This window comes from Jaculus jaculus, chromosome 1 (genome assembly GCF_020740685.1).
Source record: "Jaculus jaculus isolate mJacJac1 chromosome 1, mJacJac1.mat.Y.cur, whole genome shotgun sequence".
NCBI classification, from domain to species: Eukaryota; Metazoa; Chordata; class Mammalia; order Rodentia; family Dipodidae; genus Jaculus; species Jaculus jaculus.
Window position 1 is genome coordinate 21,987,500 of NC_059102.1, and position 26,332 is coordinate 22,013,831.

At 43.0% G+C, this 26,332-nt stretch overlaps 1 protein-coding gene across 1 annotated transcript in view; it reads left to right on the top strand.

The window, feature by feature from the left end:
- LOC101602013 (guanylate cyclase 2G-like) overlaps positions 1–26,332 on the top strand; it is a 65,746-nt gene that overhangs the window by 20,871 nt on the left and 18,543 nt on the right. The window contains 6 exon segments of the mRNA XM_045145753.1: positions 13,642–13,795; positions 15,181–15,336; positions 21,681–21,695; positions 22,307–22,311; positions 24,537–24,585; positions 24,588–24,693. Of these exon segments, the coding sequence (XP_045001688.1) occupies positions 13,642–13,795; positions 15,181–15,336; positions 21,681–21,695; positions 22,307–22,311; positions 24,537–24,585; positions 24,588–24,693 (485 nt within the window).

Genomic DNA, 26,332 nt, shown 5'->3' on the forward strand with positions numbered 1-26,332 from the left:
AAATATAATAATGTAATTTCAAATACTTTATGTCAAATACACTATATTATAAAAATAAACTTCATGATTGGGCATCTGCGTGAGAAGGGAAATTCTTAGTAGCAGAGGCCAGTAAGTTAAAAAGGAGATATAAAGGGAAGAGACAGGAAGGGAGGAGGGTACTTAATAGGGTGATATTGTATATATGTAAGTACAATGATTGAGATGGGGAGGTAATATGATGGAGAATGGAATTTCAAAGGGGAAAGTGCTGGGGGGGAGGGAGGGAATTACCATGGGATTTTTTTTATAATCATGTAAAATGTTAATAAAAATTAAAAAATTTAAAAAATGAAACAAAATACCAAAAAAAAAATAAACTTCACCTTTTTTAGCTTATATAACATGAAAACGTTTAAATGCACATGCAGGGCTGGAGAAATGACTCAGTTGGTAAAGTGCTTGCTATGCAAGCCTAAGGATCTGAGTTCAGATCCCCAGCATACTTATAAATGCCAGGCATGGCTATACATGCTCATAATCTCAGTTCTGGGAGGCAGAGGCAAGTAGATTCCTGTTGTTTTGTGAATACTGGGTTTGATGAAAGCCTTTCTCTAAAAATGCGGTAGATAGCCATACAGGGGGACACCTGACACACATGCACCTGCACATACACCTGCACACTCATGTTCCCACACACATGCGTGCACGCCACATAGTCATACACATGCAAAAAAGTATACAACTTGCATCATCTATTTTTGGACAGTGATCTTAATTAGCTGTTGTCAATTTATTTTAACTCAAATATTAGTATTACTATTTACTCCTTTTTCAAGAGAAAGTAAGTGAGGCTTAGTCAGGTAAAGCCACTTGTCCCTATTGGGATTTGTGGCCTATCTCAAAGGCTGTCCTTATCCCATGTTATACTCCCTGCTAAGCACCAAAGAACACAAATTTGGCATCCAGAGGTAGGAGCCTCAAGGCCTTGCAGAAATTTCCAGTAGGACAAGAAATACGAGTAGCAGTCAGGTGGTAGGACTGTCTGGTGTGCATGATGTCTGGCCCATGAATCATGAACACTCTCCTAGTGCGCTTGTTGTTCTCTGACAATATTAATTACCTCACATAGTTTCATTAAGACAGAAAATGAAGCAAACATGTATGCTGCTTTTGGAGAAGACTGCATTCCTAGCATCCTAAAGCATGAAGGTTTTGCCCTCATGGCATGAGCTCCCATAATATCCCAGAGTGTAACACGTCTCTTGCCTGGAGGGGTGGGTGGGGGACTAGAACTAGCAAGAGCAGAAGACAACAGAAAGTGTTGGGTATGTTGGTGAGGTGACACTCAGAGAGGTGCCGGTGAGGTCAGGGAGAATCTGGATTGGATGCAGGTCTTACCAGACTGTGAGCTTGGACATCAGCCCACTGGAAACAAATGTGATCCAACTTGACCTTCTCCAAAGCACAAAGTCCCAATGATAATACAACATGACACTGTCTCCTGATCTTCAGGTGGTGGTGGCGGGGGCGGGGTGTATTTATTCTCCTAGCGATTTATTATTTTCTGTATTAGTCCACATTTCCTGAGGGCTCTGGCTAAAGCAAGAGGAAGACTCAGCCTGTCAGCACTTGAACTGGTGGCCCAAGAGGCTCAAGGTAAATGGAACCTGCTAGTTCATGTAATAATCTTTCCAAGATGTCCTTCCTCTGGCCTCCTTGCTGTGCCATCCAATGTCCTTCTGCACTGATCCTGATATCTGGCTCCCTTTCCCCTTTTCCACTGGTTCTGAGTCTAATTAGATTTGGGTTGCTCTTGAGTAATGTGCAAGGGTATGTGTGTGTGTGGCTCCCTTCCCCACTCCCCATAGCAACTTCCCAGAGCCCAGGAATTAGAAAACCTACTGGCTTAGAAGTGGCTAGGCTTTGAAAACTCAGCTCTGTTCCTGACTTCTTGTGAGCACTATGAAATCCTGTTTTCTTATGTTGAAACAGAGAATAAAACTTAGCCATGTATGCTGGCATACACCTTTAATACCAGCACTAAGGAGGCCAAGGTAGGAGGAGCATTATGTGTTCAAGGCTAGCATGAGACTACATAGTGAATTCCAGGTCAGCCTGAGCTAGAATGACACCTGTAGCAGACAGCTTCAGGTTTGCTGAGATGAACTTTCAGACCAGACACAGTTATGGAGGAAGGGATATTTATTGAAGCTTACAGATCCAGGGTAAGTTCCATAAATGGCAGAAGAAGCTGGCCTGCCTTCACAGGTCCAAGCAGAGAGAGAGAAGTACTAGCCTAAAGCCAAAAGTCACACAACACACTTCAGGAACTCCAGCTAGGCACACTTTGCATATCTTTAGATTGAAATTTGAAACCCACCACCACACCTTAAGATCCACCCAGTGACACTGCCTCCAGCCAGGTGGCTGTAGATGCAAACTACAAACAATAGAGAACTGAATATATTGGGGGACATCTATTCAAACTTCCACAACACCCTACTTTGAAAAACAACAACAACAAAAATAGTAACCTGGGGTTAAAGAGATGGCTCAGTGGTTAAAGGCATTTGTTTGCAAAGCCTGCTGCCCAGGGTTCAATTACCCAGTACCCACATAAAGCCAGATGCACAAAGTGTCACGTGCATCTGGAGTTTGTTTGTAGTAGTAAAAGCCCTTGAGGTGCCCACTCTTTTTTGAACACACACACACACACACTTAAAAGAAAATAGTAACCTGTTACAGCAAAGGCTAAATGTTATAAAATATATGGCGTACATAGTACAAAGTGCTAAAAGCATTTCTTTGTCCATGATAACTCGATATCGCAGTGTGAATTCCCATGCAAGCCTCTGTAGCTCACAACCTGCCCCTTTCAAGCTTCTTTCCTTAGCAGTGGCAGAGCTGGGCAGGGGCATGGGATGGAAGTGGAAGGCAGGGCTCCCAGCCCCACTCCATCACTTGTAACTAGGTAACCAGGGCATGTTTATTTCTCTTCCTATCTTTGCTCACCTGTGTGATAAGGTTGAGGGCAATACCACCCTGACCTCAAGGGTCCCTAGGAGGATTTCATGAGTTGGTTTAAATTAAGGGACTTGGGCTGGCACCTCGAAGAAGCTAACACCAAAAAAAAAAAAAAAAAAAAAAAAATCCAATGGGACTCTTGAGAGAGGCACAGTCATTTGTCACTGTCACTCTGACACCTGTTGTGTGAGGCATGTGTGAGGGAACCATACTGCCAGGCAGATGTGGGTATGCATGCTCCACAGTAGACTTGCATCTGGAAATGCTATTCCTGGGGCTATTGCTTTGATCTTAGCTCCTGAAAAGGAGCAATTCTGCAATTCTTGTTAAATAATATACAGAGCTTTTACAGCAGTAACTGAAATTCCAAGCAGCTGGGTAAATATTTTTCAATTCCTTCTCAGGGATGCCTTAAAGAGTGGTTAGGAAAGCACAAGTTAGGACAACTAGCCTTCTCCCCCAAACCCTGCATTGTTATGGCAACTGTGAAGCGCACTGGAGCCTTGCCTCATGACCTTCATCTCTGCACTACATTTGCCTTGGGAAATTACAAACAGAAACATCCATTTCTCTACCATGCTTAAAATATTATATGTATTTGTGTGTGGGGGGGTGCATGGTCATGGAGCCTCTTGTATGCCACGGGGAAGACCTGCAAGCCTTAGGGTTCTTCTGACTCTAGCTCCATCACCATAGGTGCTTTGAGGTGACAAATAAGTCCATCTAAAAGCATTTTTATTTATACATTGGATATGTATATGTGTGTGTGTATGGATAGATAGATAGACAAATACATAGATACATAGATAGAGACAGAGAGAGCAAGAATTCAGTGGGGGGCATGAGAATGAATGGTTGTGGCAGAGCATCTTTCCACTGCAAATGAACTCCATATGCATATGCCACTTTGTGCATTTCCCTTTACATGGGTACTAGGGAATTGAACCCAGGTCATCAGACTTTGGAAGCAAATGCCTTTAACTGCAGAGCCATCTCTCCAGCCCATAAGTCCATTTTTATATGGGTGATAAGGATCTTAACTCTGGTTGGCAGGCTTTCAGAGAAATCACTTTAACTACTGAGTCATCTTCCCAACACTGGATATATTTATTTTCTAATTTTTTCCCTCCTATAGTGAGTATTTCCCTTCTCAGCCCCAGACAATTCTTTTTTAAAATTTTTTTTTCTTTTCACAATTTTTATTACCATTTTCTATGATAATAAAAAATACCCCATGGTAATACCCTCCCTCACCCCCCTACACTTTCCCCTTTGAAATTCCATTCTCTATCATATTACCTCCCATCTCAATCATTGTACTTATATATATACAATACCAACCTATTAAGTATCCTCCTCCCTTCCTGTCTCTTCCCTTTATATCTCCTTTTTAACTTACTGGCCTCTGCTACTGTGTTTTTTCCTACTCAAGCAGAAGTCCAATCATCTGCAACTAGGATCCACATATGAGGGGAACATGTGGCGCTTGGCTTTCTGGGCCTGGGTTACCTCACTTAGTATAATCCTTTCCAGATCCATCCACTTTTCTGCAAATTTCATAACTTCATTTTTCTTTACTGCTGAGTAGAACTCCAATGTATAAATGTGACACATCTTCATTAGCCACTCATCAGTTGAGGGACATCTAGGCTGGTTCCATTTCCCAGCTATTATACATTGAGCAGCAATAAACATGGTTGAGCACATGCTTCTAAGGAAATGAGATGAGTCCTTAGGATATATGCCTAGGAGGGCTATAGCTGGGTTATATGGTAGATCAATCTTTACCTGTTTTAGGAACCTCCACACTGATATTCACAATGGCTGGACCAGATTGCATTCCCACCAGCAGTGTAGAAGGGTTCCTCTTTTTCCACATCCCCGCCAGCATTTATGATCATTTGTTTTCATGATGGTAGCCAATCTGACAGGAGTGAGATGGAATCTCAATGTAGTTTTAATTTGCATTTCCTTGATGACTAGTGACGTAGAACATTTTTTAGATGCTTATATGCCATTTGTATTTCTTCCTCTGAGAACTCTCTATTTAGCTCCATAGCCCATTTTTTGATTGGCTTGGTTGATTCCTTATTAGTTAACTTTTTAAGTTCTTTGTATATCCTAGATATTAATCCTCTATCAGATATATAGCTGGTGAAGATTTTTTCCCATTCTGTAGGTTGCCTCTTCACTTTATTCACAGTGTCCTTTGCAGTGCAAAATCTTTGTAATTTCATGAGGTCCCAGTGATTAATCTGTGGTTTTATTGCCTGAGCAATTGGGGTTGTATTCAGAAAGTCTTTGCCAAGACCAATATGTTGAAGGGTTTCCCCTGCTTTTTCCTCTAGCAGTTTTAGAGTTTCAGGTCTGATGTTAAGGTCTTTAATACATTTGGACTTAATTCTTGTGCATGGAGAGAGAGAAGAATCTAGTATAGATTAAAATCAGGTATACCACCAGCCTTATTTTTGTTGATCAGTAATATTTTAGATATTTTAGGTTTTTTGTGATTCCAAATGAATTTTTGGGTTGTTTTTTTCTATTTCTGTGAAGAATGCCTTTGGAATTTTGATAGGGATTGCATTAATGTGTAGATTGCTTTAGGTAAGATTGCCATTTTCAAAGTATTGATTCTTCCAATCCAGGAACAAGGGATGATTCTCCACTCTCTAGTGTCTTCTGCAATTCTTGCTTGAGTGTTTTAAAGTTCTCATTGCAGAGATTCTTTACTTCCTTGGTTAGGTTTATTCCAAGGTACTTTATTATTATTAATTTTTTTTATGCAATTGTGAATTGGAGTGATTCTCTGATTTCATCCTCTGTGTGTTTGTTGTTAGCATATATGAAGGCTACTGATTTCTGTGTATTTATTTTGTATCCTGCTACATGGCTGTAGGTTTTTATCAGCTCTAACAGTTTGCTAGTAGAGTTTTTAGGGTCCTTTATGTATAGAATCATGTCATCTGCAAATAATGATAACTTGATCTCTTCCTTTCCAATTTGTATCCCTTTTATGTGTGTCTCTTGCCTTATTGCTATGGCTAAGACTTCCAAAACTATATTAAATAAAAGTGGGGACAGTGGACACCCTTGTCTTGTTCTTTATTTTAGTGGAAAAGCTTCCAGTTTTTCCCCATTTAGTAATATGTTGGCTGTAGGCTTGTCATAAATAGCCTTTATTATATTGAGATATGTTCCTTCTATTCCCAGTCTCTGTAGGACTTTTATCATGAAGGGATGTTGGATTTTGTCAAATGCTTTCTCTGTGTCTAATGAGATGATCATGTGATTTTTGTCCTTCAACCCATTTATGTAATGTATTACATTTATAGATTCGCGTATGTTGAACCATCCCTGCGTCTCTGGGATTAAGCCTACTTGGTCAGTGTGAATGATCTTTTTGATATATTCTTGTATTCTGTTTGCCAATATTGTGTTGAGAATTTTTGCATCTATGTTCATGAGGGAGATTGGTCTGTAATTTTCTTTTTTTGTTCTATCTTTGGCTGGTTTTGGTACAGGGTGATGCTGGCTTCATAGAAGGAATTTGGTAGAATTCCTTCTTTTTCTATTTCCTGGAAAAGCTTAAGAAACAATGGTGTTAGCGCTTCCTTGAAGGTCTGGTAAAATTCAGTAGTGAATCCATCTGGGCCTGGGCTTTTTTAGCTGGGCGATTATTGATAACTGTTCGAATCTCCATGCTTGTTATATGTCTATTTAAGTGATTAATCTCATCTTGATTTAATTTTGGTAGGTCATATAAATCAAGGAAATTATCCATTTCTTTCAGATCTTCATACTTTGTGGAGTATATGCTTCTATAGTATGTCCCTATGATTTTTTGAATTTCTCTGGAATCTATTGTGATGTTACCTTTTTCATCTCTGATTTAATTAATTTGTGTCTCTTCTCTCTTTCTTTTGGTCAGATTTGCTAAGGGTTTATCAATATTTTTTATCCTTTCAAAGAACCAAATCTTTGTTTCATTAATTCTTTGGATTGTTTGTATTGTTTCTATTTCATTAATTTCTGCCCTAATTTTTATTATTTCTTCCCGTCTACTGATTTTTGGTTTGCCTTGTTCTTTTTCTAAGGCTTTAAGGTGAAGCATTAGGTTGTTTACTTGCAACCTTTCTAATTTCTTAATATAGGCACTTAAGGCTATAAATTTATGTCTTAGATCTGCCTTGATTGTGTCCCAGAGGTTTTGGTATGTTGTGTTCTCATTATCATTTGACTCTATAAATTTTTTTATTTCCTTCTTGATTTCTTCATTGACCCATTCATAATTTAGTAGTGTATTGTTTAGTTTCCATGATTTTGTGTATGCTCTATAGCCTTTCTTGCTACTGATTTGTAGTTTAATTCCATTGTGGTCAGATAGAATGCTAGGAATTATTTCAATTTTCCTGAATTTGTTAAGATTTGCTTTGTGTCCTAATATGTGGTCTATTTTAGAGAATGTCCCATGTTCTGCTGAAAAGAATGTATATTCTGCAGAATTTGGATGAAATTTCCTGTATGTATCTGTTAGGTCCATTCCTTCTATGACCTCATTTAGTCCAGATGCCTCTCTTTTTATTTTTTCCCAGGATGACCTATCAATTGATGAGAGTGGGGTGTTAAAGTCACCCACCACCACTGTGCTTGGTGTTATCTGTGACCTTAGTTCTAATAGTGTTTGTTTGATGAATTTGAGAGCCCCCATGTTAGGTGCATTTATGTTTAGAATTGTAATACCTCATGTTGGAGTGTGCCCTTAATCAATAAAAAGTGACCTTCCTTATCTTTCTTAACTAATGTTGGACTGAAGTCTACCTTGTCAATATTAGGATAGTAACCCTTGCTAGTTTTCTAGGCCCATTTGCTTGGATCACTGTTTTCCAACCTTTCACCCTAAGATAATGTCTATCCTTTGTTGAAAGGTGAGTGTGGTGGTTTGATTCAGGTCCCCCATAAACTTAGGTGTTCCGAATGCTAGGTTCCCAGCTGATGGATATTTGGGAATTAATGCCTCCTGGAGGGAGTGTATTGTTGGGAGCGGGCTTATGGGCTTTATAGCCAGTTTTCCCATGCCAGTGTTTGGCACACCGCCCTGTTGCTGTGGTCCACCTTATGTTGGCCAGGGGGTGATGTCTACCTTCTGCTCATGTCATTGTTTTCCCCTGCCATCGTGGAGCTTCCTCTTGAGCCTCTAAGCCAAAATAAATCTCTTTTTCCCAGAAGCTGCTCTTGGTTGGGTGATTTCTACCAGCAATGCGAACCGGACTGCAACAGTAAAGTGGTACCAGAAGTGGAGTTGCTGCTAGACACCTAACTATGTGGTTTCAGCCTTTTGGAGCTGATTTTCAAGAGGAATGTGGAAGGAGTTCAAACCTTGGTCTAAGAGATGCCTTGCAGTGCTGTAAGTACAGCTTGATGGACTGTTCTGGTCGGAGCTGCAAGACCTGAATGCAGTAACAACTATGGACTGTGAGGTTTGGTTCATGAGGGTGAGAAAGAGCTTTGCCTGGACTGGGCTAGCAGTTTGTGTGAAAAGCTTACTCTTATGCCCATGTCCTGAGAAGTTGTGCAGGGTTGCTTTGCATAGAAATGAACTGGTGTGTGCAAAGGGATATGGCACAGAAAGAAAAATTTCTGGGTGAACTGTTGCCTGTTCAGCTGCAACTGAGAGATTACAACCTTTGAGAGTAGGCTAGCTGACCTGCGCTGGGGCAACAAGAAGAATGTAGACTCTTTTGAAGGGGCCTGAGTGCTCAAGGTGTCCTGTTCTTCAAAGTCTGCTTAATCCCCACTGGATTAACAAATTGGCACCCTACCTGGTATTGTGGAGTATAAGAAATGCTGAAAAGAGGGTCATTGAGTTTGCAACACAGTCTTGTGTTTTGGAAATGGCCATGGGCAGTGTGAAGTGGGTTTGGTGGTTGCCTGCATAGAGACCCCATGGGGCCATGAGGATGAACCGTGGCTTGCAGTGGAGACCCAGTGGAGATGCTGGGACCATGAGATGGCTTCCAAGGAGCTGCCGCCCTGATGAAGTTTTCCAGGACTGTGAGTAGCCTAGCTGGAGGGGCGGAATTGGAATGCCAGAGACTTGTTGCTGGTTAGAATTATCAGACTTGAAGATTTGTCACTGGCTAGAGTTGCTGGATTTGAAGCTAGAGTTTGATGTTTGCCCTGGTTGTTTTAAATCTTGTATTGGTTGAATGTTTCTTTGCTATTCCATCTTTTGCAGTGTGAATATTTATTCTGTACCATTATGGGTTTTTTGAGGTTATTTTTTGGTATTATGGCTCAGTTAAAAGAACTTGGACTATGGGGATGTATGAACATCATTGGGATTGATAAAATCTATGGGGACTTTTAAAGTCAGACTGAATGCATTGTATTTTACATCATGTATGGGTATCAGTTTATGGGGACCAGGGGCGGAATGTGGTGATTTGATTCAGGTGTCCCCCATAAACTTAGGTGTTCTGAATGCTAGGTTCCCAGCTGATGGATATTTGGGAAATATTGCCTCCTGGAGGGAGTGTATTGTTGGGGGCGGGCTTATGGGCTTTATAGCCAGTTTCCCCATGCCAGTGTTTGGCACACCCTCCTGTTGCTGTGGTCCATCTTATGTTGGCCAGGGGGTGATGTCCACCCTCTGCTCATGCCATCGTTTTCCCCTGCCATTGTGGAGCTTCCCCTTGAGCCTCTAAGCCAAAATAAATCTCTTTTTCCCCGAAGCTGCTCTTGGTTGGGTGATTTCTACCAGCAATGTGAACCGGACTGCAACAGTGAGTTTCTTGGAAACAACAAATTGTAGGATCCTGCTTTTTAACCCAGTCTGCAAACCTATGTCTTTTGGTTGGGGCATTGAGGCCGTTGATATTAAGAGATATTATTGAAAGGTGTGTATTTATGTTTGCCATTTTGTGTGTGTGTGTGGTTCTGGTTCTACCTTTGCTCTCTTGTGTTAATTAGTATTTTAATATTGCTTGTTTTTTACAGGTTACTTATATGTGTGCTTTTCCTTTTCTTCAGCATGGAGGATCCTATCAAGTATTTTCTGTAGAGCTGGTTTTGTCTTCAAATACTCCTTTAACCTGCTTTTGTCATGGAATGTCCTTATTTCTCCATCTATTTGAATGGATAGCTTTTCAGGATAAAATAACCTTGGTTGACAGTTGTTATCTTTCAGAACTTGGAATACATCACTCCAAGCCCTTCTAGCTTTTAATGTTTGTGTTGAATAATCTGCTGTAATCCTGATGGGCTTGCCTTTGTAGGTAACTTGATTTTTCTCTCTAGCTGCTTTCAATATTTTTTCGTTGGTTTGTGTGTTTGGAAGTTTGATTATAATATGGCAAGGAGAGGTTCTTTCCAGGTTTTGTCTGGCTGGGGTTCTAAAGGCTTCCTGTATTTGCATTGGCACCTCTTTCCCAATTTGGGGGAAGTTTTCTTCTATGATTTTGTTGAAGATGCCTACTATGCCTTTGGAGTGGAATTCTTTTCCTTCTACTATGCCCTGAATTCTTATATTTGATCTTTTCATAGTGCCCTGAATATCTTGAAATACCCACTCATACTTTTCTATAAGTTTGTCTTTCTCTTTGTTGGCCTGTATTAGATCTGCCACCTGGTCTTCTAGCTTAGATATTCTGTCCTCTCCTTCATCCATTCTACTGGTGAGATTTTCTACAGAGTATTTTATTTCATTAACTGTGTTCTTCATTGCTAGTAATTCTGACTGGTTTTCCTTTATTATTTATATTTCCTTGTTTATGTCTTGTATTGCCTTCTTTATTTCATTAAATTGGTGTCCTGCACATTCTTTGATTCCTTTGATTTCCTCTTTGATTTCTTCTTTGATTCCTTTGATTTGTTCTTTGAATTCTTTGAACATGTTTACAATCATTCTTTTGACATGTTTCTCAGGCATTTCCTCTAACTCGTTCTCACTAGAGGTCATTTCTCATGCATTAATACTTTTAGGTGGATTTATATTGTCTTGCTTTTTAGTGTTTCTTTTTTTTAAAAAAAATATTTATTTATTTATTTATTTGAGAGCGTCAGACACAGAGAGAAAAACAGATAGAGGGAGAGAGAGAGAATGGGCGCACCAGGGCTTCCAGCCTCTGCAAACAAACTCCAGACGCGTGCGCCCCCTTGTGCATCTGGCTAATGTGGGACCTGGGGAACCGAGCCTCGAACCGGGCTTCTTAGACTTCACAGGCAAGCGCTTAACCGCTAAGCCATCTCTCCAGCCCTTTAGTGTTTCTTGTGTTATAATGTATATATTTTTGCATCTTGGATTAAGTTAATGCTTGGATTTTCTAGCTAGCTGGGTATTCTTAGCTGTATCAATTGATTTGATGTTATATATCTTCAGGGTAGGAGCTTAAAGTGTTAGGTGTGGCTCTTAAGACTCTCAGAGTATCTACAAAGGTGCTCCTAGGAGTTGAGTTTCCCTGCTATGGGAGTACTCAAGTAGGCTGAGTGAAATAAAATACAGGTAGATTCTAAAATTTAACTAAACACTGTATACATTCAATCAAAAACAGCACCGAGTATTTATTCAAGAGTAGTTATTATAACAACCAGATCCTTTATCAACAAAGAGGTTACGATTTCTGGTCTGTTGAGGGATCCAAGTCAGCTTGTGACCAAGTGAGACCCTTCCCTGGTGCAATCCCAGTTACCTTTTTGGATGATTTTTGGTCAAAAGTTGATGGCTGGGTCATTGGGCTGCTGTTCTGATTTCTTGAGCTGGGTACTGGCTTTTCCTGTGGGGCAAACCGAGCCTGGCAACTGTGGCCCTGCAGATTGGCACCCCTGCTGCTGGAACCACTACTGCTGCTGCTGAAGCTGCCGCTGCTGGATCTAACGCCGCTGCTGCTAAAGCTGCCGCTGCTTCTAAAACTGCTGCTGCTGGGTCCATCTCTGTTGCTGCCACTGCTGCTGCTGCTGCTGTAGCTGCCACTGCTGCCTCTGAAGCTGCTGCTGCTGGATCGGCTGCTGCTGCTGCTAAAGCTGCTGCTACTGGATCCGCCGCTTCTGCGGCTGCTGTTGCCAGTGCTGGAGCCGGACTCTGCTCCTGCTTGGGTCCCAATGTCGGCTCAAATTGGCGTGGCAGGGTCCTGGGATGCTGCCTTGTTCGCTGGAGCTGGGTACAGGTGGTGGGGGTGGGTAGGGATCTGCAGCTGCTCTAGTTCTCTCACTGTTCCACGTGTTCTTCTACCTTGTGATCTGCTCCTCCGTTGTTCACTGCTGCTCTCCCTTCATGTTTCTAGAGTTTGCAGAGAGCTCCGGTGTGAGTGGAAGCTCCCCTCATCCGGCTTTTCCTGTGGCTCGAGCTGATCCTGGTGGCTTTTGCCGGCCTGTGCGGGCTCTGGATGCTCAGGATCTCTCCTACTTCTCTGCTGCTGTTTCAATTTCCTATACACCTCACTTTTTAGTATAAGTGTGTATTTTGCTGAGTTGTTTTTTTTTTTTTTTTTTTTTGGTTTTTTTCCCCCCTAGGCTGCTTTGGCGTGGTACCTACGCCACCATCTTATCTGGATTTCCCCTGTTTCTTCCCCAGACAATTCTTGAATCCCTTCCCTGTCCATTGAAAGCCCCCTGCCCACTGGAGCAAAACCCTCTGCCCCCTTCCTAAAGGGGAGTTTTCCCTGCTCTGATGAGTCACCTCCTGTAGCAAGTGACTTCATGTCAAGGACTCTCTCCCTCATTCTGAGCAGCCTTCTGCTTCCAGGTTTTAAGCACCCAAGCTTGGCCTGAACTGTGTGCGCCCTGCAACTAACATAGGCTCTTGAAATGACTCTGAAGTAGTGTGTATTGATTTATTTATTTCGTTTTGAAGTCCTAGGAAATTCTAATAGGCAGCCAAGGTTGGGGTCAGCTGAGCAGGACAGGGTGTTGCAGACAGAGTCTCCTGTGCACATGAATCCCTGGGACTCTTGCTAAAACGCACAGTCAGACCCTGTCCATCTGGGCTGGAGCCTGGAATTCTGCACTTCTGCCAGGCTCCTAGGTCATCCTTTAAATAGCAGGTTTCTCAGCCATCTTACCTCACAAAGGGGAAATGACGGTCCACCAAGGTGAAGAAACTTGCTTGAAGGGACTCAGTGGCAAAGTGTAGACTTGAGCATATGTCTTCTGACATAAGTGTTCTTTCTGCTGTCTTTGTATAACAACATACGACCTCTGAAAATTCAGAGGAAGATAAGAATTTGCCAACATTCCTCATTTTATTGTTTCTTCCTGAAAGCTACTCTGACAGGACTATTCAGCACATGATTGTATATGATCTGTGCTATGTGGATAATAGCATTCTTTTTTTTTCAACTATTTTATTAATTTATGAGAGTGAGGAAGATGAGTGTGCCAGGACCTGTTGCCGCTGTACAAACAAATTCCAGATGTATGTTCCACTTTGTGCATGTGGCTAGACATGGGTACTGGGGTATTGAACCTGGGCCATCATGCTTTGCAAGCAAGTGTCTTTAACCACTGAGCACTCTCTCCAGCCCCAATAGTCTTAATTGCATAGTGTTGCTTCTATAATGTGGGCATTCTTTGTCATATTAACATATATATGCACAATTTTATTTATACTTTTCATATTTATACAATTTTTTGCATGTGCAGGGCATGATGTTCCTCCATGGGAGCCCACTGTGGTCTCATGGCAACCTGAAACCTTCCAAGTGCATGGTAGATGGTTGCATGCAAGTGAAGCTGTCGGGCTTTGGGTTGTGGGAGCTCAAGTATGGTCAGACATGCAGAACCATCGATGACTCAGGTAACTCTGGGCTAAGATGTCAAAGATCTCTTGGCCATTTTTCTTCCTAATACCATTTTGTGTGGGAAAGCCTTCCTTTCCATCTTATGGAATGAGGCTGTTCAATTCACTCAAAAAGAACTTGAAAAAATGGCCCTCCCTGTGGCCTGAGCCAATGGTGCCTGTTCTGGGTCGGGATACTACTTCTCCTCCTAGCTTGGCCACCTGAAGCTTCCACTGCCCTTCTCTTTAGTCCTCGGTGTCCCTCCTCATACTTGCATCCTGTTTTCTCAGTGTACTACAGGAGTTCTGTCTTAAAGCTTAAAGCTGCTTAAAGATTTTCTGCTGGCAACCCCTTTCTACTCAAGACATTTTTAAGTTTTTGAAAAATTTATTACAGAGACAGAGAGAGAGATAGAGATAGGGAATGGGTGTGCCAGGGCCTCTAGTCACTGCCAATGAACTCCAGATGCATATTCCATCATGTGCATCTGGTTAACGTGGGTCCTGGGCAATCGAACCTGAGTCCTTGGGGCTTTTGGTGCCTGTTTTAAGGAAGAGATTTTGGAAACCTGTTGGCAGCCACTCCTGATTTCACATTGCCTCGTAGATTTTCCTTTAAGAATTATCATTTATAATTACATAACCCTACACACATCATTGTAAAAAAAAAAGAAAAATATAAAATATCCAGGATATATAAATCTGTATCAACAGAATCCATATTGGTGTTCGCCAGGAACTATAGGGAGACCAGAAAAAGTCCTTCATGGGTAGGGGGTTTCCTTTAGAGTGGTAAAAATATTTGGAGCTAAAAAGAGGTAGTATAAAGCCACATTTCCAGTGTGCTAAATGCCACTGAATTGTTCACTTTAATAGTTAGTTAATTCTATGGTATGTGAACAAGATTACTTTAGTATCTTATTTTTTTATTTTTATTTATTGTTTTTCAAAGAGAGAGAGAGAGAGAGAGAGAGAGAGAGAGAGAGAGAGAGAATGAGAGTGAGAGAGCAAGTGCAGGGCCTCTAGCCTCCTTAAATGAACTCCAGATATATGTGTCCCTTTGTGCGTCTGGCTTTACATGGGTACTGGGGAATTGAACCTAGGTCATTAGTCTTTGCAGGCAACTACCTTAACTGCTGATCCATCTTTCCAGCCTCATCAATCTCTTAACTCTGAACACAGAAAATGGAAAAGAACATGGGAGCCACCTGTCGTAGCCTGCATTCGCTTGATGGAGGTCATCCTTCCTGGTTGGTGTCTCCGCAGTCCCTCACAGGGACCCTGAGAGCTCTTCCAGTGGGACACTCCCAGAACCGACCTCTCATGATGCTCTCATGACAGGGGGAAGCCAAAGGCGTTTGCTTTGTAGTTCTCTGTCCACACCGCGTTCCCTTGTCTTACAGAGCTCTACTGGACAGCCCCAGAGCTGTTGCAACTTCCCGAGCTGCCTTGGTGAGGTACCCCTAAGGGAGATGTTTACAGCTTCGCAGTTCTCATGACAGATCTACTCCACCAGCAGGCCTGTGGCCCCTTTGAAGACATAGACGAGGCCCCAGATGGTAAAGCTGGGGCTCTCTACTTGGAGGCTGTGGTGGTGGTGTGGGTAGCGTCACTATTCAGTGTTTCATCAATTTATTATTTATTCTATTTTTTCATTGTAATCATATTGCTATTTTTAAAAATTATTTTATTTTTACTTACATATTTGGCAGAGAAAGAGGAAGAGAGAGGGGGACAGAGTGAGAGAATGGGTGCACCAGGGCCTCCAGCCACTGTAAATGAATTCCAGACACGTGTACCCCCTTGTGCATCTGGCTAACATGGGTCGTGGGAATTGAACCTGGGTCCTTTGGCTTTGCAGGCAAATGCCTGACCACTAAGCCATTCCTCCAGCTCTCATATTATTCTTTATATTAGGAAATTGCATTTTGGTCAAAAAAAATCCGGGGGCTTAAAATTATACTACTCCCCCCCCCCCATATGCTGGAATGATACTGTAGGAAAACAGCTAGCTTCTCAGAATCCTCCCCTGGCTTCCCATCCAGGGGCGGTTTTAGATCCTTCCCGTGGCTTATAAAACCACCAGAGGTCTCTAAAACCCTGGCCTCTATGGCCTTTGGGATTTCTTTGCTATGACTGCCACAACCATTACTGTAAAGTCAATGGCTTCAAACAGCAGAAATCATTCCTGTGGAGATCTGGAGGTCAGAAGCCCACAATCAATACACCAGCTGAGCTCAGCTCCCCACAGAAGCCCCAGGGAATGTTCTGTTCTTGCCTCTTGCAGCTTCGGGAGATGGCTCAGCATTCCTGCGCTTGCATCCAGCCACATGGTGTCAGTCTCTGCACCTGTCCTCGCATTGCCTCCTCCACTCGGTGTTTGTCCTTGTGCCTCTCGTAAAATCACCTGTCACTGGATTGGACCACCCAGGTAACCCAAGAGGATACCCTCAACCCAAGACTCTTAGCAGTGTTTTTTTTTTTGTTTGTTTGTCTTTTTTTTTTTTTTAATACTAAGACCACTTTCAAAATAAGGTAACTTTGACATATTCTGTGGATTAGGACTGACTATGGCTCTCTGGAGATTATCATTCAGGCCACCAGACCTTCCTTATTCCATCTCTTTTGGCTGAGGCTTTGCAGTTGTACTGGCCACCCCCATTTACCTTTGCAGTGCCCAGCGCTCTCACCCCAGGCCAACGTTGTTTCTTCTTTCTGGACATGCCCTGCCTCAGATCCCCACATACAAATCTCATACTTTCTTAGGAACTGGTAAATGGTTACTATAGTCCATATATTATTGATTGATACACATTTTGATTGTTTCCCATTTTTCTCTGTTACACATTGCATTTTTTTTAAATTTTTTTTTTTTTTTAATTTGAGAGCGACAGACATAGAGAGAAAGACAGATAGAGGGAGAGAGAGAGAATGGGCGCGCCAGGGCTTCCAGCCTCTGCAAACGAACTCCAGACGCGTGCGCCCCCTTGTGCATCTGGCTAACGTGGGACCTGGGGAACCGAGCCTCAAACCAGGGTCCTTAGGCTTCACAGGCAAGTGCTTAACCACTAAGCCATCCCTCCAGCCCACACATTGCATTTTTATTTACATGGTGAATATTTCTTCAGAGTAGGTTGATAGCTATGAGATTGAAAAGATAGAAATATTCCAAGTATCTTGAAAATTTGTGATAAGCTGGTTAATTTCACTCACAAACAAAGGTTATATTTCAGGTTTGATTTCTTTTTCCCCCGTTTCTCTAAACAAATGTGAATGCCTGCCTCTCCATCCCAGGAACTTAGTGTTGTTGGGCTTGTGTGCAGCCAAGTATTTGGGTTACTTTTTAGAGAATTTATTTTTATTTATTTATTTGAGATAGGGAGAGAGAGAGAGAGAGAGAGAGAGAGAAGCAGGTAGAGAAAGAATGGGTCAGGACCTCCAGCAGCTGCAAACAAACTCCAAATGTATGTGCCACCTTGTGCATCTGGCTTACCTGGGTCTTGAGCAGTCGAACCTAGGTCCTTTCTTTGGCTTTATAGGCAAGCACCTTAACCACCTAGCAAACTCTACAGCCCTTGTTTTTTTTTTAATTTTTTTGTTTATTTTTATTTATGTATCTGAGAGCAGCAGACAGAGAGAGAAAGAGGCAGATAGATAGACAGAATGAGTGCGCCAGGGCTTCCAGCCACTGCAAATGAACTCCAGATGCATGCACCACTTTGTGCATCTGGCTTACATGGGTCCTGGGGAATACAGCCTCAAACTGGGGTCCTTCGGCTTCACAGGCAAGCGCTTAACCACGAAGCCGTTTCTCCAGCCCTGGTTTGTTTTTTAAATAGGATCTTGCAATGCAGGCCAGGCAGGCCTTGGAGTTGTGCTCTTATGGCCTCAGCCTCCCGAGTGCTGGTTTCATATGCAAATGCTGCCACGTGCACGTGAAAGCCAGATGTTGATACCGGGTCTCTCCCTGAATCACTTTCCATCTTATTTCTTGAGACAGGGTCTGTCACTGAACTTAGAGCTCACTGATTTGGCTAGATGAGCTGGCCATCAGGCCCCATATATGTTCCTATGTCCACCTCCACACTACGTGTGTGCTGTGCCACACCCGACAGATGTGTGGGTTTTCAGGATCCAAACTCAGGTTCTTGTGCTTGTCTGATAAGAAACTTCTCTTGCTGATGGGCGCGGTTTTAGCCCACCCTGGGTTGGTTTTAACCAAAATGACCCCATAGCCTCAGGCATTTTTTTATGAGACAGAGAGATAGGGAGAGAGAAGGGAGGGAGGGATAATTGGTATGCCGGGGCCTCCAGCCACTGCAACCAAAATCCAGACGTGCACCACCCTGTGTGCACGTGTGACCTTGCACCTGTATCACCTGGTGTGTCTGGCTTACTTGGGATCTGGGAAGTCAAACATGGGTCCTCAGGCTTCTCAGGCAAGTGCCTTAAGCCCTAAGCCATCTTTCCAGACCCCCAGGTATTTTTTTTTTTTTAAATGAAGCTTCCTACTTAGTCTCCAGCAGGCAGAGCCCTGCTGAAGAGGGTGAGTCCAGCCTTGTGTGTTTGGAGTGAGCTTGTGCTTGCCGGTGCTGGCTGTTGCGTCTCTGCTATGGATGTATGATGAAGTATGACAGCTTATTCTGCCATGGTGGAGCTTCCCCTGTAATCTGTAAGCCTGAAACAAACCTTTTCCTCCCACAAGTTGCTTCCGGTTTGGTGTTTGTCCCAGCAATGAGAAGGGGACAGAAACACATTCCTACAGTCCTATCTCAAGCTTCAGTTTTAGACCATCATACAAAACTCTGATGACTTTTATAGCCAGGAGCCTCTGTGAGTATATGAGTTGTTTTAAACCAGATTCTAGGCTCTAAGCAGTGGAAATGGTGATGAGACTCCCTTAATAAAGATAACTAGGGATCCAGGTGCATCTGAGTTTGGAGCTGAGCCAATACACACATATCCCAGGCTGAGACAAAGTGTGAACCTCCTACAGTCCCTGAAAGCCCAGCTCCCATCTGTTTTTTTTTTTTTTCTTCCCCCAATGGGGTCTGAGTGTGCTGTGGGAGAAGTCCAGGGTAATCAACATGTTCCTTCTCATTGAACCATCACGGGGTGGTCATATGGGCTGTGTGGACACAGCCCTGCGACCAGGAAGAAGATAGTGTGTACTTAATTTATGGGCAAACACAGGTCTTCTATTAACTTCCCATACTTCCCTGCAAATAAACCTTGTTCCAGGAGCTGAGTAAATATTAATCTCCTGAACAACGTAGAGGTTCTTAAACTCTAGTGGGAATCAGAAGCCTCTGGAAGCTTGCTAAAACACAGAATAGTCCTCATTCCTCTCACGGTTTCTGACTCTGAGGTCCGGGTGAGGCAAGAGAATACATACTTCCATCAAGTCCCCAGGCGAGTCGCAGCATGAGAAGGACTAGTCTTGGTCCTCATCATCCTTGGCGCAGCAGCACCAATTCCACCTGGGAACTTACCAGAAGTGCAGTTTCAGGCTCCTGTTTACAAGTGTTTGTGGATGCACATGAGGGGGGTACATAAAGAAATCTGTATGTGTTTCAACCCCTCCTCATGCCCCAGGTGAGTGTTGTGCCCATTGCAAAGACAAAGACCCACAGCTTAAAATGGCCAGTTCCCTGATGGAGTTTATGGGATGGAAATGGCCGGCCCTTGTCCTTGGAGGTGCAGACCTGTACTCTAGATCTGCTCTCAGAATTCCTTATCATCTTATTGACTTTACTCCTGAGGCATTTCTTAGAGCTAAATTAAGGGCAGCAGGAGATGCTATACAGTCTTTCTGTCACTGCTTTTGAGGACATTGTTCTCCTTATTTTAAGCTGCTTCATTTGAGAGGTAAAACACAATTGCTCAAGGTAGATGCATGTGTGTGGTGTGCCCGCCAGTGCCTGTTCATATGTTTGTGGGTGCACATGTGTGTGCAGGTGCATGTGTGGCAGAGGTCTGTATTGGGTGTCTTCCTCAATTGCTCCCCATTTTATTTTTTATTGTGTGTGTATGTGTACATATGGTGTGTACACGTGTGTGCATATGTGTACATAGACCAGAGGAGAATGCTGGCTGTCATCCTCTATCACTCTCCCACTTTGTTTCCTTGAGGCAGTGTGCTGGTTTGAATCAGATGCCCCCTGTAAACTCATGTGTTCTGAATGCTGGGTCCTCAGCTGATGGTGACTTGAGAGGAGGGGACTTGCTGGAGCAGGTGTGTCACTGGGGGTGGACCTTGAGGATTATTAGCCCCTAGCTTGCCAGTGTTAGTGGGCCTCCCTCTCCTACTGCTGTTTCCACCTGCTGTGGCAGAGGTGATGTGCAGCCTCTGCCCATGCCATGCTTTCCCCTGCCGTCATAAAGCTTCCCCTAAGGCCTAAGCTGAAGGCAAAACCTTTCCTCTCATCAGTTGCTTTTGCTTTTGGTCAGGTGCTTTGTCCTAGCAAGGAGAAAGTAAGACAGAGTGTCACACTTCAGGTTTTTAAAAATTATTTATTTGAGAGATCAAGAGAGAAAACAGCTGACAGAGAGAGAGATAGAGAGAGAAAGAGAGAGAGAGAAAGAGAGAGAGAGAATAGGCACACCGGGGCCTCTATCCACTGCAAATGAACTCCAGATGCATGCGCCCCCTTCTGCATCTTACATGGGTCCTGGGGAATTGAACTGAGGTCCTTTGCAGGCAAACACCTTAACCACTAAGCCATCTCTCCAGCCCCTTTCAGAATATATTAGGCATTAAATTTAGACTTAAGGTCCTATTTTAAATATAATTTTATAACTTGTATTTTTATTATATTAGGTCATACTTTATTTATTTATTTATTTATTTATTTATGATTTCCTAACATCCCTTTTCTGTCTCAGCATCCCATCTTGGATACCAGATTGCAGTTAGTTGACTCCTAATTGTCTCTAGGAAAACTCCTGAGACTTCCATGTTTTGTGTGTGTGTGTGTGTGTGTGTGTGTGTGTGTGCATGCGTGTGGTATACATGTAAGTGGGGTATACTGGTTTATGTGTGGGAGGCATATGTCATGTGCTCACCTATGGCCAGGTGTATTTGCCTACTTAGCTAGTGCCCAGTGCACCATGTTGGTGCCCACTCCACACTCTTCTGCCAGTTCTTGTTTGAAGCTAGAGGCTCTTACCGATCCCAGCGCTTGCCATTTTTTACCATGACTCCAGCAATTTCTGGGTGTCTCCCGGCAGGGCTGGGGTTTCAGCCGTACACAGTCATGCCAGCATTTGGACTCCAGAGGCCTTAGGCCCCCTCAGGCCTGCATGCTTGCACAGGAAGTACATTTAACTTCTCGGCCATTTCTTCAGCCTGGACTTTCCTTTTTTGATGATTTTTGAAACTTTTGAGAGTCCTAGTGAGATATTTTATAGAATGTTTCTAATTCTGGAATGTCTGATTTTTCCTCCTTTTCTTATGATTATGCTAGAACTGTGGGTGTTTAGGAGGAACTTTGTGGAGGTAGATTGTCACTTTGTCCCATAACAAGGCACAGATGATGAACAGGACTATGAAGGTTGTAACTGACCTCAGTCACCCACTGAAGCAGCCGTATCTCCACTGTAAAGTTCCTCTTGCTTTCCCCTCTCATAGTGGAAGGAAATCACTGTGTGAAGTCCATATGAAAAGGGGAATTCCGGGGCTGTAAAGATGGCTCAGCTGTTAAGGTCTGGCCTGCAAAGCCTAACAACCTGGGTTCAATTTTCCGGTACCCACATAAAGCCAGATGAACAAAGTGGTGCATTCATCTGCATGTAGTTCATTCCCAGTGGCTAGTTGCCCTGGCATGCCCATACTGTCTGTCTCTCTCTGCTTGCAAATAAAATTTTAAAAAAGTCAAAAATTAAAAATGGTGAATTCCTGCAGAAATTATCCACTGTGGTGGGTTTATCTACTTGCCTCCATTTACCTATTTCTTCAATTATTTATTCTGATCAGAATAGACTTGTGGGAATTGTCTACTTCCCTTCATTGTGTTGCTCAAATGTTTCCATTTCTGGCCATTCAGTTTCTTTGACGGGGGAAGGCTGGGGAGATGGCTCAGTGTGAAAAGTTGATAATGTCTGGAGGACCTGAGTTCAGACTTCCGGCTCTCGAGGACGACGGGATGCCTGGTGGGGTGCCTCGGTCATAGCAGCACCGGAGAGGTGGAAACGGGACGATATCTAGACCTTGCTGGCTGGTTTATCCTAATTGGACAGTTCTGGAGTCATGGAGAAGTCCTGTCTCATAAAAAGAAGGTGGAGAATCAAAGAGAAGGACAATGTTGACCCTTGGCATCCACATATGCATGCACACTTGTGAACACCCAGCCACCCACATGTGCACTCATACACATGCAAACATACACAACACATGCAAAAATAAAATAAAATAAAACTACTTCAGCTGATGGGACATGGGAAGTGTCATGTTCTGCTTCATTTTCGGGCACTTTCCTACCTTCTGGTACTACCAATGATCCAGGTTCTTCTTGTGCATCCTAGCACTAGTTAAAGTTTCCCATAAGCCCTGGCTTCTTTTCTTAGGGAGTGGCATTAGGAACTTGGACCTGGACTAGGTATGCTTCTTGCTCCTAGAGTGCTGTTTCCAGGCCTTCTCCAGTGGACAAGACAGGAAGATGCACGTGTGCATACCTACCCATACGCACGCGTGTGTCACTAAACATACATGGATGCATCTACATCTACATTAAGCTAGTGATCTCATGCTGACATTGCCAGCTCTAATTTGTCACCACCTTGCTTCATTCTAGATACCTCCTTGCTTATGTGTTTACCTTCCTGCCCAACAGCAAGAGAATCTGGGCTCTTGCGGTCCACTTACGTTTTTGCTCAATCCCTCAGGCACAGTCGTTGTGCTTGCGAACCTGTGCCTCACGTGAAGCGATTGGAGTGGACTGATTATGAGGAGCCCTCTTTATCTTCCTGTCCTTATTCAGAAGTCACTCAGGCCCATGTGCTTCACCTCTCCTCCTCGATGAAGTTTTTTTTACATATGTGTTGCATAGTTAGATCCTTTCTTCACAGTCTACATCCCCATTCCAGCTTCTCTGACTTCTTCGTTGACACTTGTTTCAGGTTTTTCTTCCTTAAAACTCCACTGTGCTGCCAGGCATGGTGGCACATACCTATAATCCCAGTACTTGGGTGGGTCAATAGGATCACTATGAGTTCAGAGCCAGCCTGGGCTACAGAGTGACTCTGCCTCAAAAACCAGCCAAGCAAGCAAGCAACCAACCAAACAAACAAAAGAACTCCACTCACTATGCTATAAAGTTCTCTCTGGGTTTTATCAAATGCACAGTGTCATGTGACCACCATTTATAGTGTCATATAGAGTATGACATCCACCGTACTCTGTGCTTCACCTACTCAGTCCCCGCTTAAACTCTTGGTCGCTCGGGGCTATTTTCCATCTTCATAATTTTGCTTTCTCCAGACTTTGTTAACACAATACACACACATCCTTTGTAATTTTGCTTTCTCCAGACTTTATTAACACAATACACATACACATCCTTTACATGATGGCTTCTCTTACTTAGTAATATGCATCTTAAGATCCATCCATGCTGAGCACTGGTGAGATGTTCTCATGGATAAAGTGCTTGCTGTGAAAGCACAAGGACCTGAGTTCGGGTCCCCAGAACTCACATAGAATGCAGAGCATGGTGGCATGTGCTTGCAGTTCCAGGGCTGGAGAAGCAGAGATGGGGAGTCCTTGGTGCTTACTGGCTGGGCTGTCTAGCTGCATCTGTGAACCCTAGATATAGCAAGAGACCCATGCTCAAAGGTAAAGAAGGGAGATAATGAAGGAGATGCCTGACATAACCTCTGGCTTCCACACGCATGTACACAAATGTACTCACTTACCCTCATGAACCAGCACACACACACACACACACACACACACACACACACACACACACCTCTCTCACACACACATCAAACACACACATCACACATACAAACTCACACACACACATACACACATCTCACACACACAGACACACACATACATACACATATGCACACACAACACACACATCACACACATACATCACACACATACACACACATGCACATACACACAACACACACACATGCACACATCACACACACCCATGCACACACATCACACACACACATCACAGACAGAGATTTATCTATGTTGTTATAACGTAGTATTTTTATATTAAAATAGGCATGCATTATTCTCAAAATACTATTTTACTTATAAAATTTGGGTAGCGGAATGCTTAACAAATGTTGATGGAAAATCCAGTAAGAGTGAAAGGAGGTAAGGTGATAAAAGCGGACAGACAGTCTCTTTTATTTGTTGGGGCACTTTCATGTCACATAGCACATATGTTTGCATAAAGCTCTCCTTGGGCATTTCACTATGGAATGATTACCATTTGCATCTTATAGATGTGTATTTACTTCTAGAAAAGTTCTATGTTGAAAAAGCCTTGATTTAGAAATGATGGATCATGGTCTGCATCTGTGTTTCCAGTAGACTGTTTTCATTGTCTAGAAAAATTCAGGATATCTATTAAAATAGGTAGATTTTTCTGGAATGGAATTTGTTCTGTTTATTTAAAAACTCAGGTTACATTAAGAGCACCATTACTGTGTAGATGGATGAGTGCTAGGGGCAAAAGGAGCCATTAGCTTATCTACACCCCAAATGAATTTCAGGAATCATCAGTCGGATCAGAGCCTCCGCAGCACTGGTCCACTGCGGCCCTCGCTGTCTGAGGAGAAAGGCAGCGGAAAGCTGTGGCTCTGGTGAGGGCATGCTGGGATGAGTCTCCAGAGAAAAGGCCCACGTTCCCTGCCATCAAGAAGATGTTACGAGAAGCAAGTCCCAAGGGGTGAGTTAGATGTACAGGACATGCTTCCCTCTAGTCACTTAATGTTTAGAAACTGGAAGTTAATGGCCGTGTGTGGCTGTCTTCTCTAACGTCTGCTATGTGCGAGGGACCGTGAGACATGCTGGTTAAGCGTGTGACAAAGTCTCCCTTTGTTTCATCAGAGTGGGTCTGCTTGCTTGGTCCGTGTTGGAAATCACTGTCAAGGCTCTCTTTCCTTGGAAGTTTTGACACGACCATACCATCCTTTCAAATCATTCTTCCAAGTATCATGACTAATCAGTTGAGGTCAGACTAAAGGGCAACCATGATTTAAATTATTATTATTAATTTATTAACCTATTCTATAGAACTAAGGATTGAACCAGGACCTCAGGCATTCTAGGTAAAAATGCTATTCCTGCTGGGTGTGGCGGCACACGCCTTTAATCACAGCACTCAGGAGGCTGAGGTAAGAGGCTTGCTGGGAGTTCAAGGCCAGCCTGAGATTAATTCCAGGTCAGCCTAAGGCTAAAGCAAGACCGTACCTTGAAAAACAAACAAACAAGCAAACACCCCCCCCCAAAAAAATATGGAAAAAAAGAAAGGAAAGACAAAAGGATGCTATTCCTGAGTTCCCCCACCCACCTGAGAGGAGGTTGTTGACTGTGGTAGCTTACATGCACTTCTCAAGTCATTTTCTCAATAGCAGCTTCTTTCACACTAGGCTAATGACGTCATTTCTGATGCAGTGTGTGTGGTGATACCAGGTCAGAGGTAAGTGTGGGTTGGCGGAAACACACTTGTTGGCCTAGAAGTGTCTATATCTAATTTAACCATTAAACTAAACTTTTCAGTCTTTTTTTTTTAAAAAAAAATATGTATTTCTTTACTTAATTGAGAGAGGGATACAGAGAGAGAAAGAAGGTATGGGAACACCAGGGCCTCCTGCCACTGCCGGTGAACTCCAGGCACATTGTTGCTTTGCCCATCTGGCTTTACGTGGGTATTGTGGAATCAAACACCAGGCTTTGCAAGTAGACCCATTTAACCGCTGAGCCATCTCTCCAGCCCCAGATTTCTATTCTGAACATAATTGGCTGATATTCTGTATTTCCCAGATCATAATAGTTTTCAAATTTCTGGTGTTATATATTTTTAGTTGGTAAGTGATATTTTTATTTGGGGTATAAAATACGATGTTTCAAAGTCTGTCCAGTTTGTGAAATGATTGAATCAAGCTAATTAACATCCTGTTATATCTCAAGCCAATTGATATGTCCTGGCTATTAACTCACAAAATATGGTTTCAATCTTAAGACAAACCTATTTCTTATGTGAGCCTTGGCCTTCTCATCTAAAATACAAGGAGTGCAGATGATCTCTCAGAAGGTACTTGTAGAAAAAAAACCGTCCATGTGTGGAAGTGCCTTGTGATGGATAATATGAAAAGAACCACTCAGCCTGCATTGTTTTTTTCAGTTGGCCATGACCATCCAGCAATGGAGCATGCTGGGAAGTGAGGCAAGGGCTGCCAAAGGTTTCCATTGCTGAGTGCCTGCTTGGTGCTAGAATTACCCCCCTAGGCATTTCATACGCATCAATTCCTCAAATTCTCAGAAAAACCCATGCAAGGTGCACACAGTTCTCATGTTTCAGATGA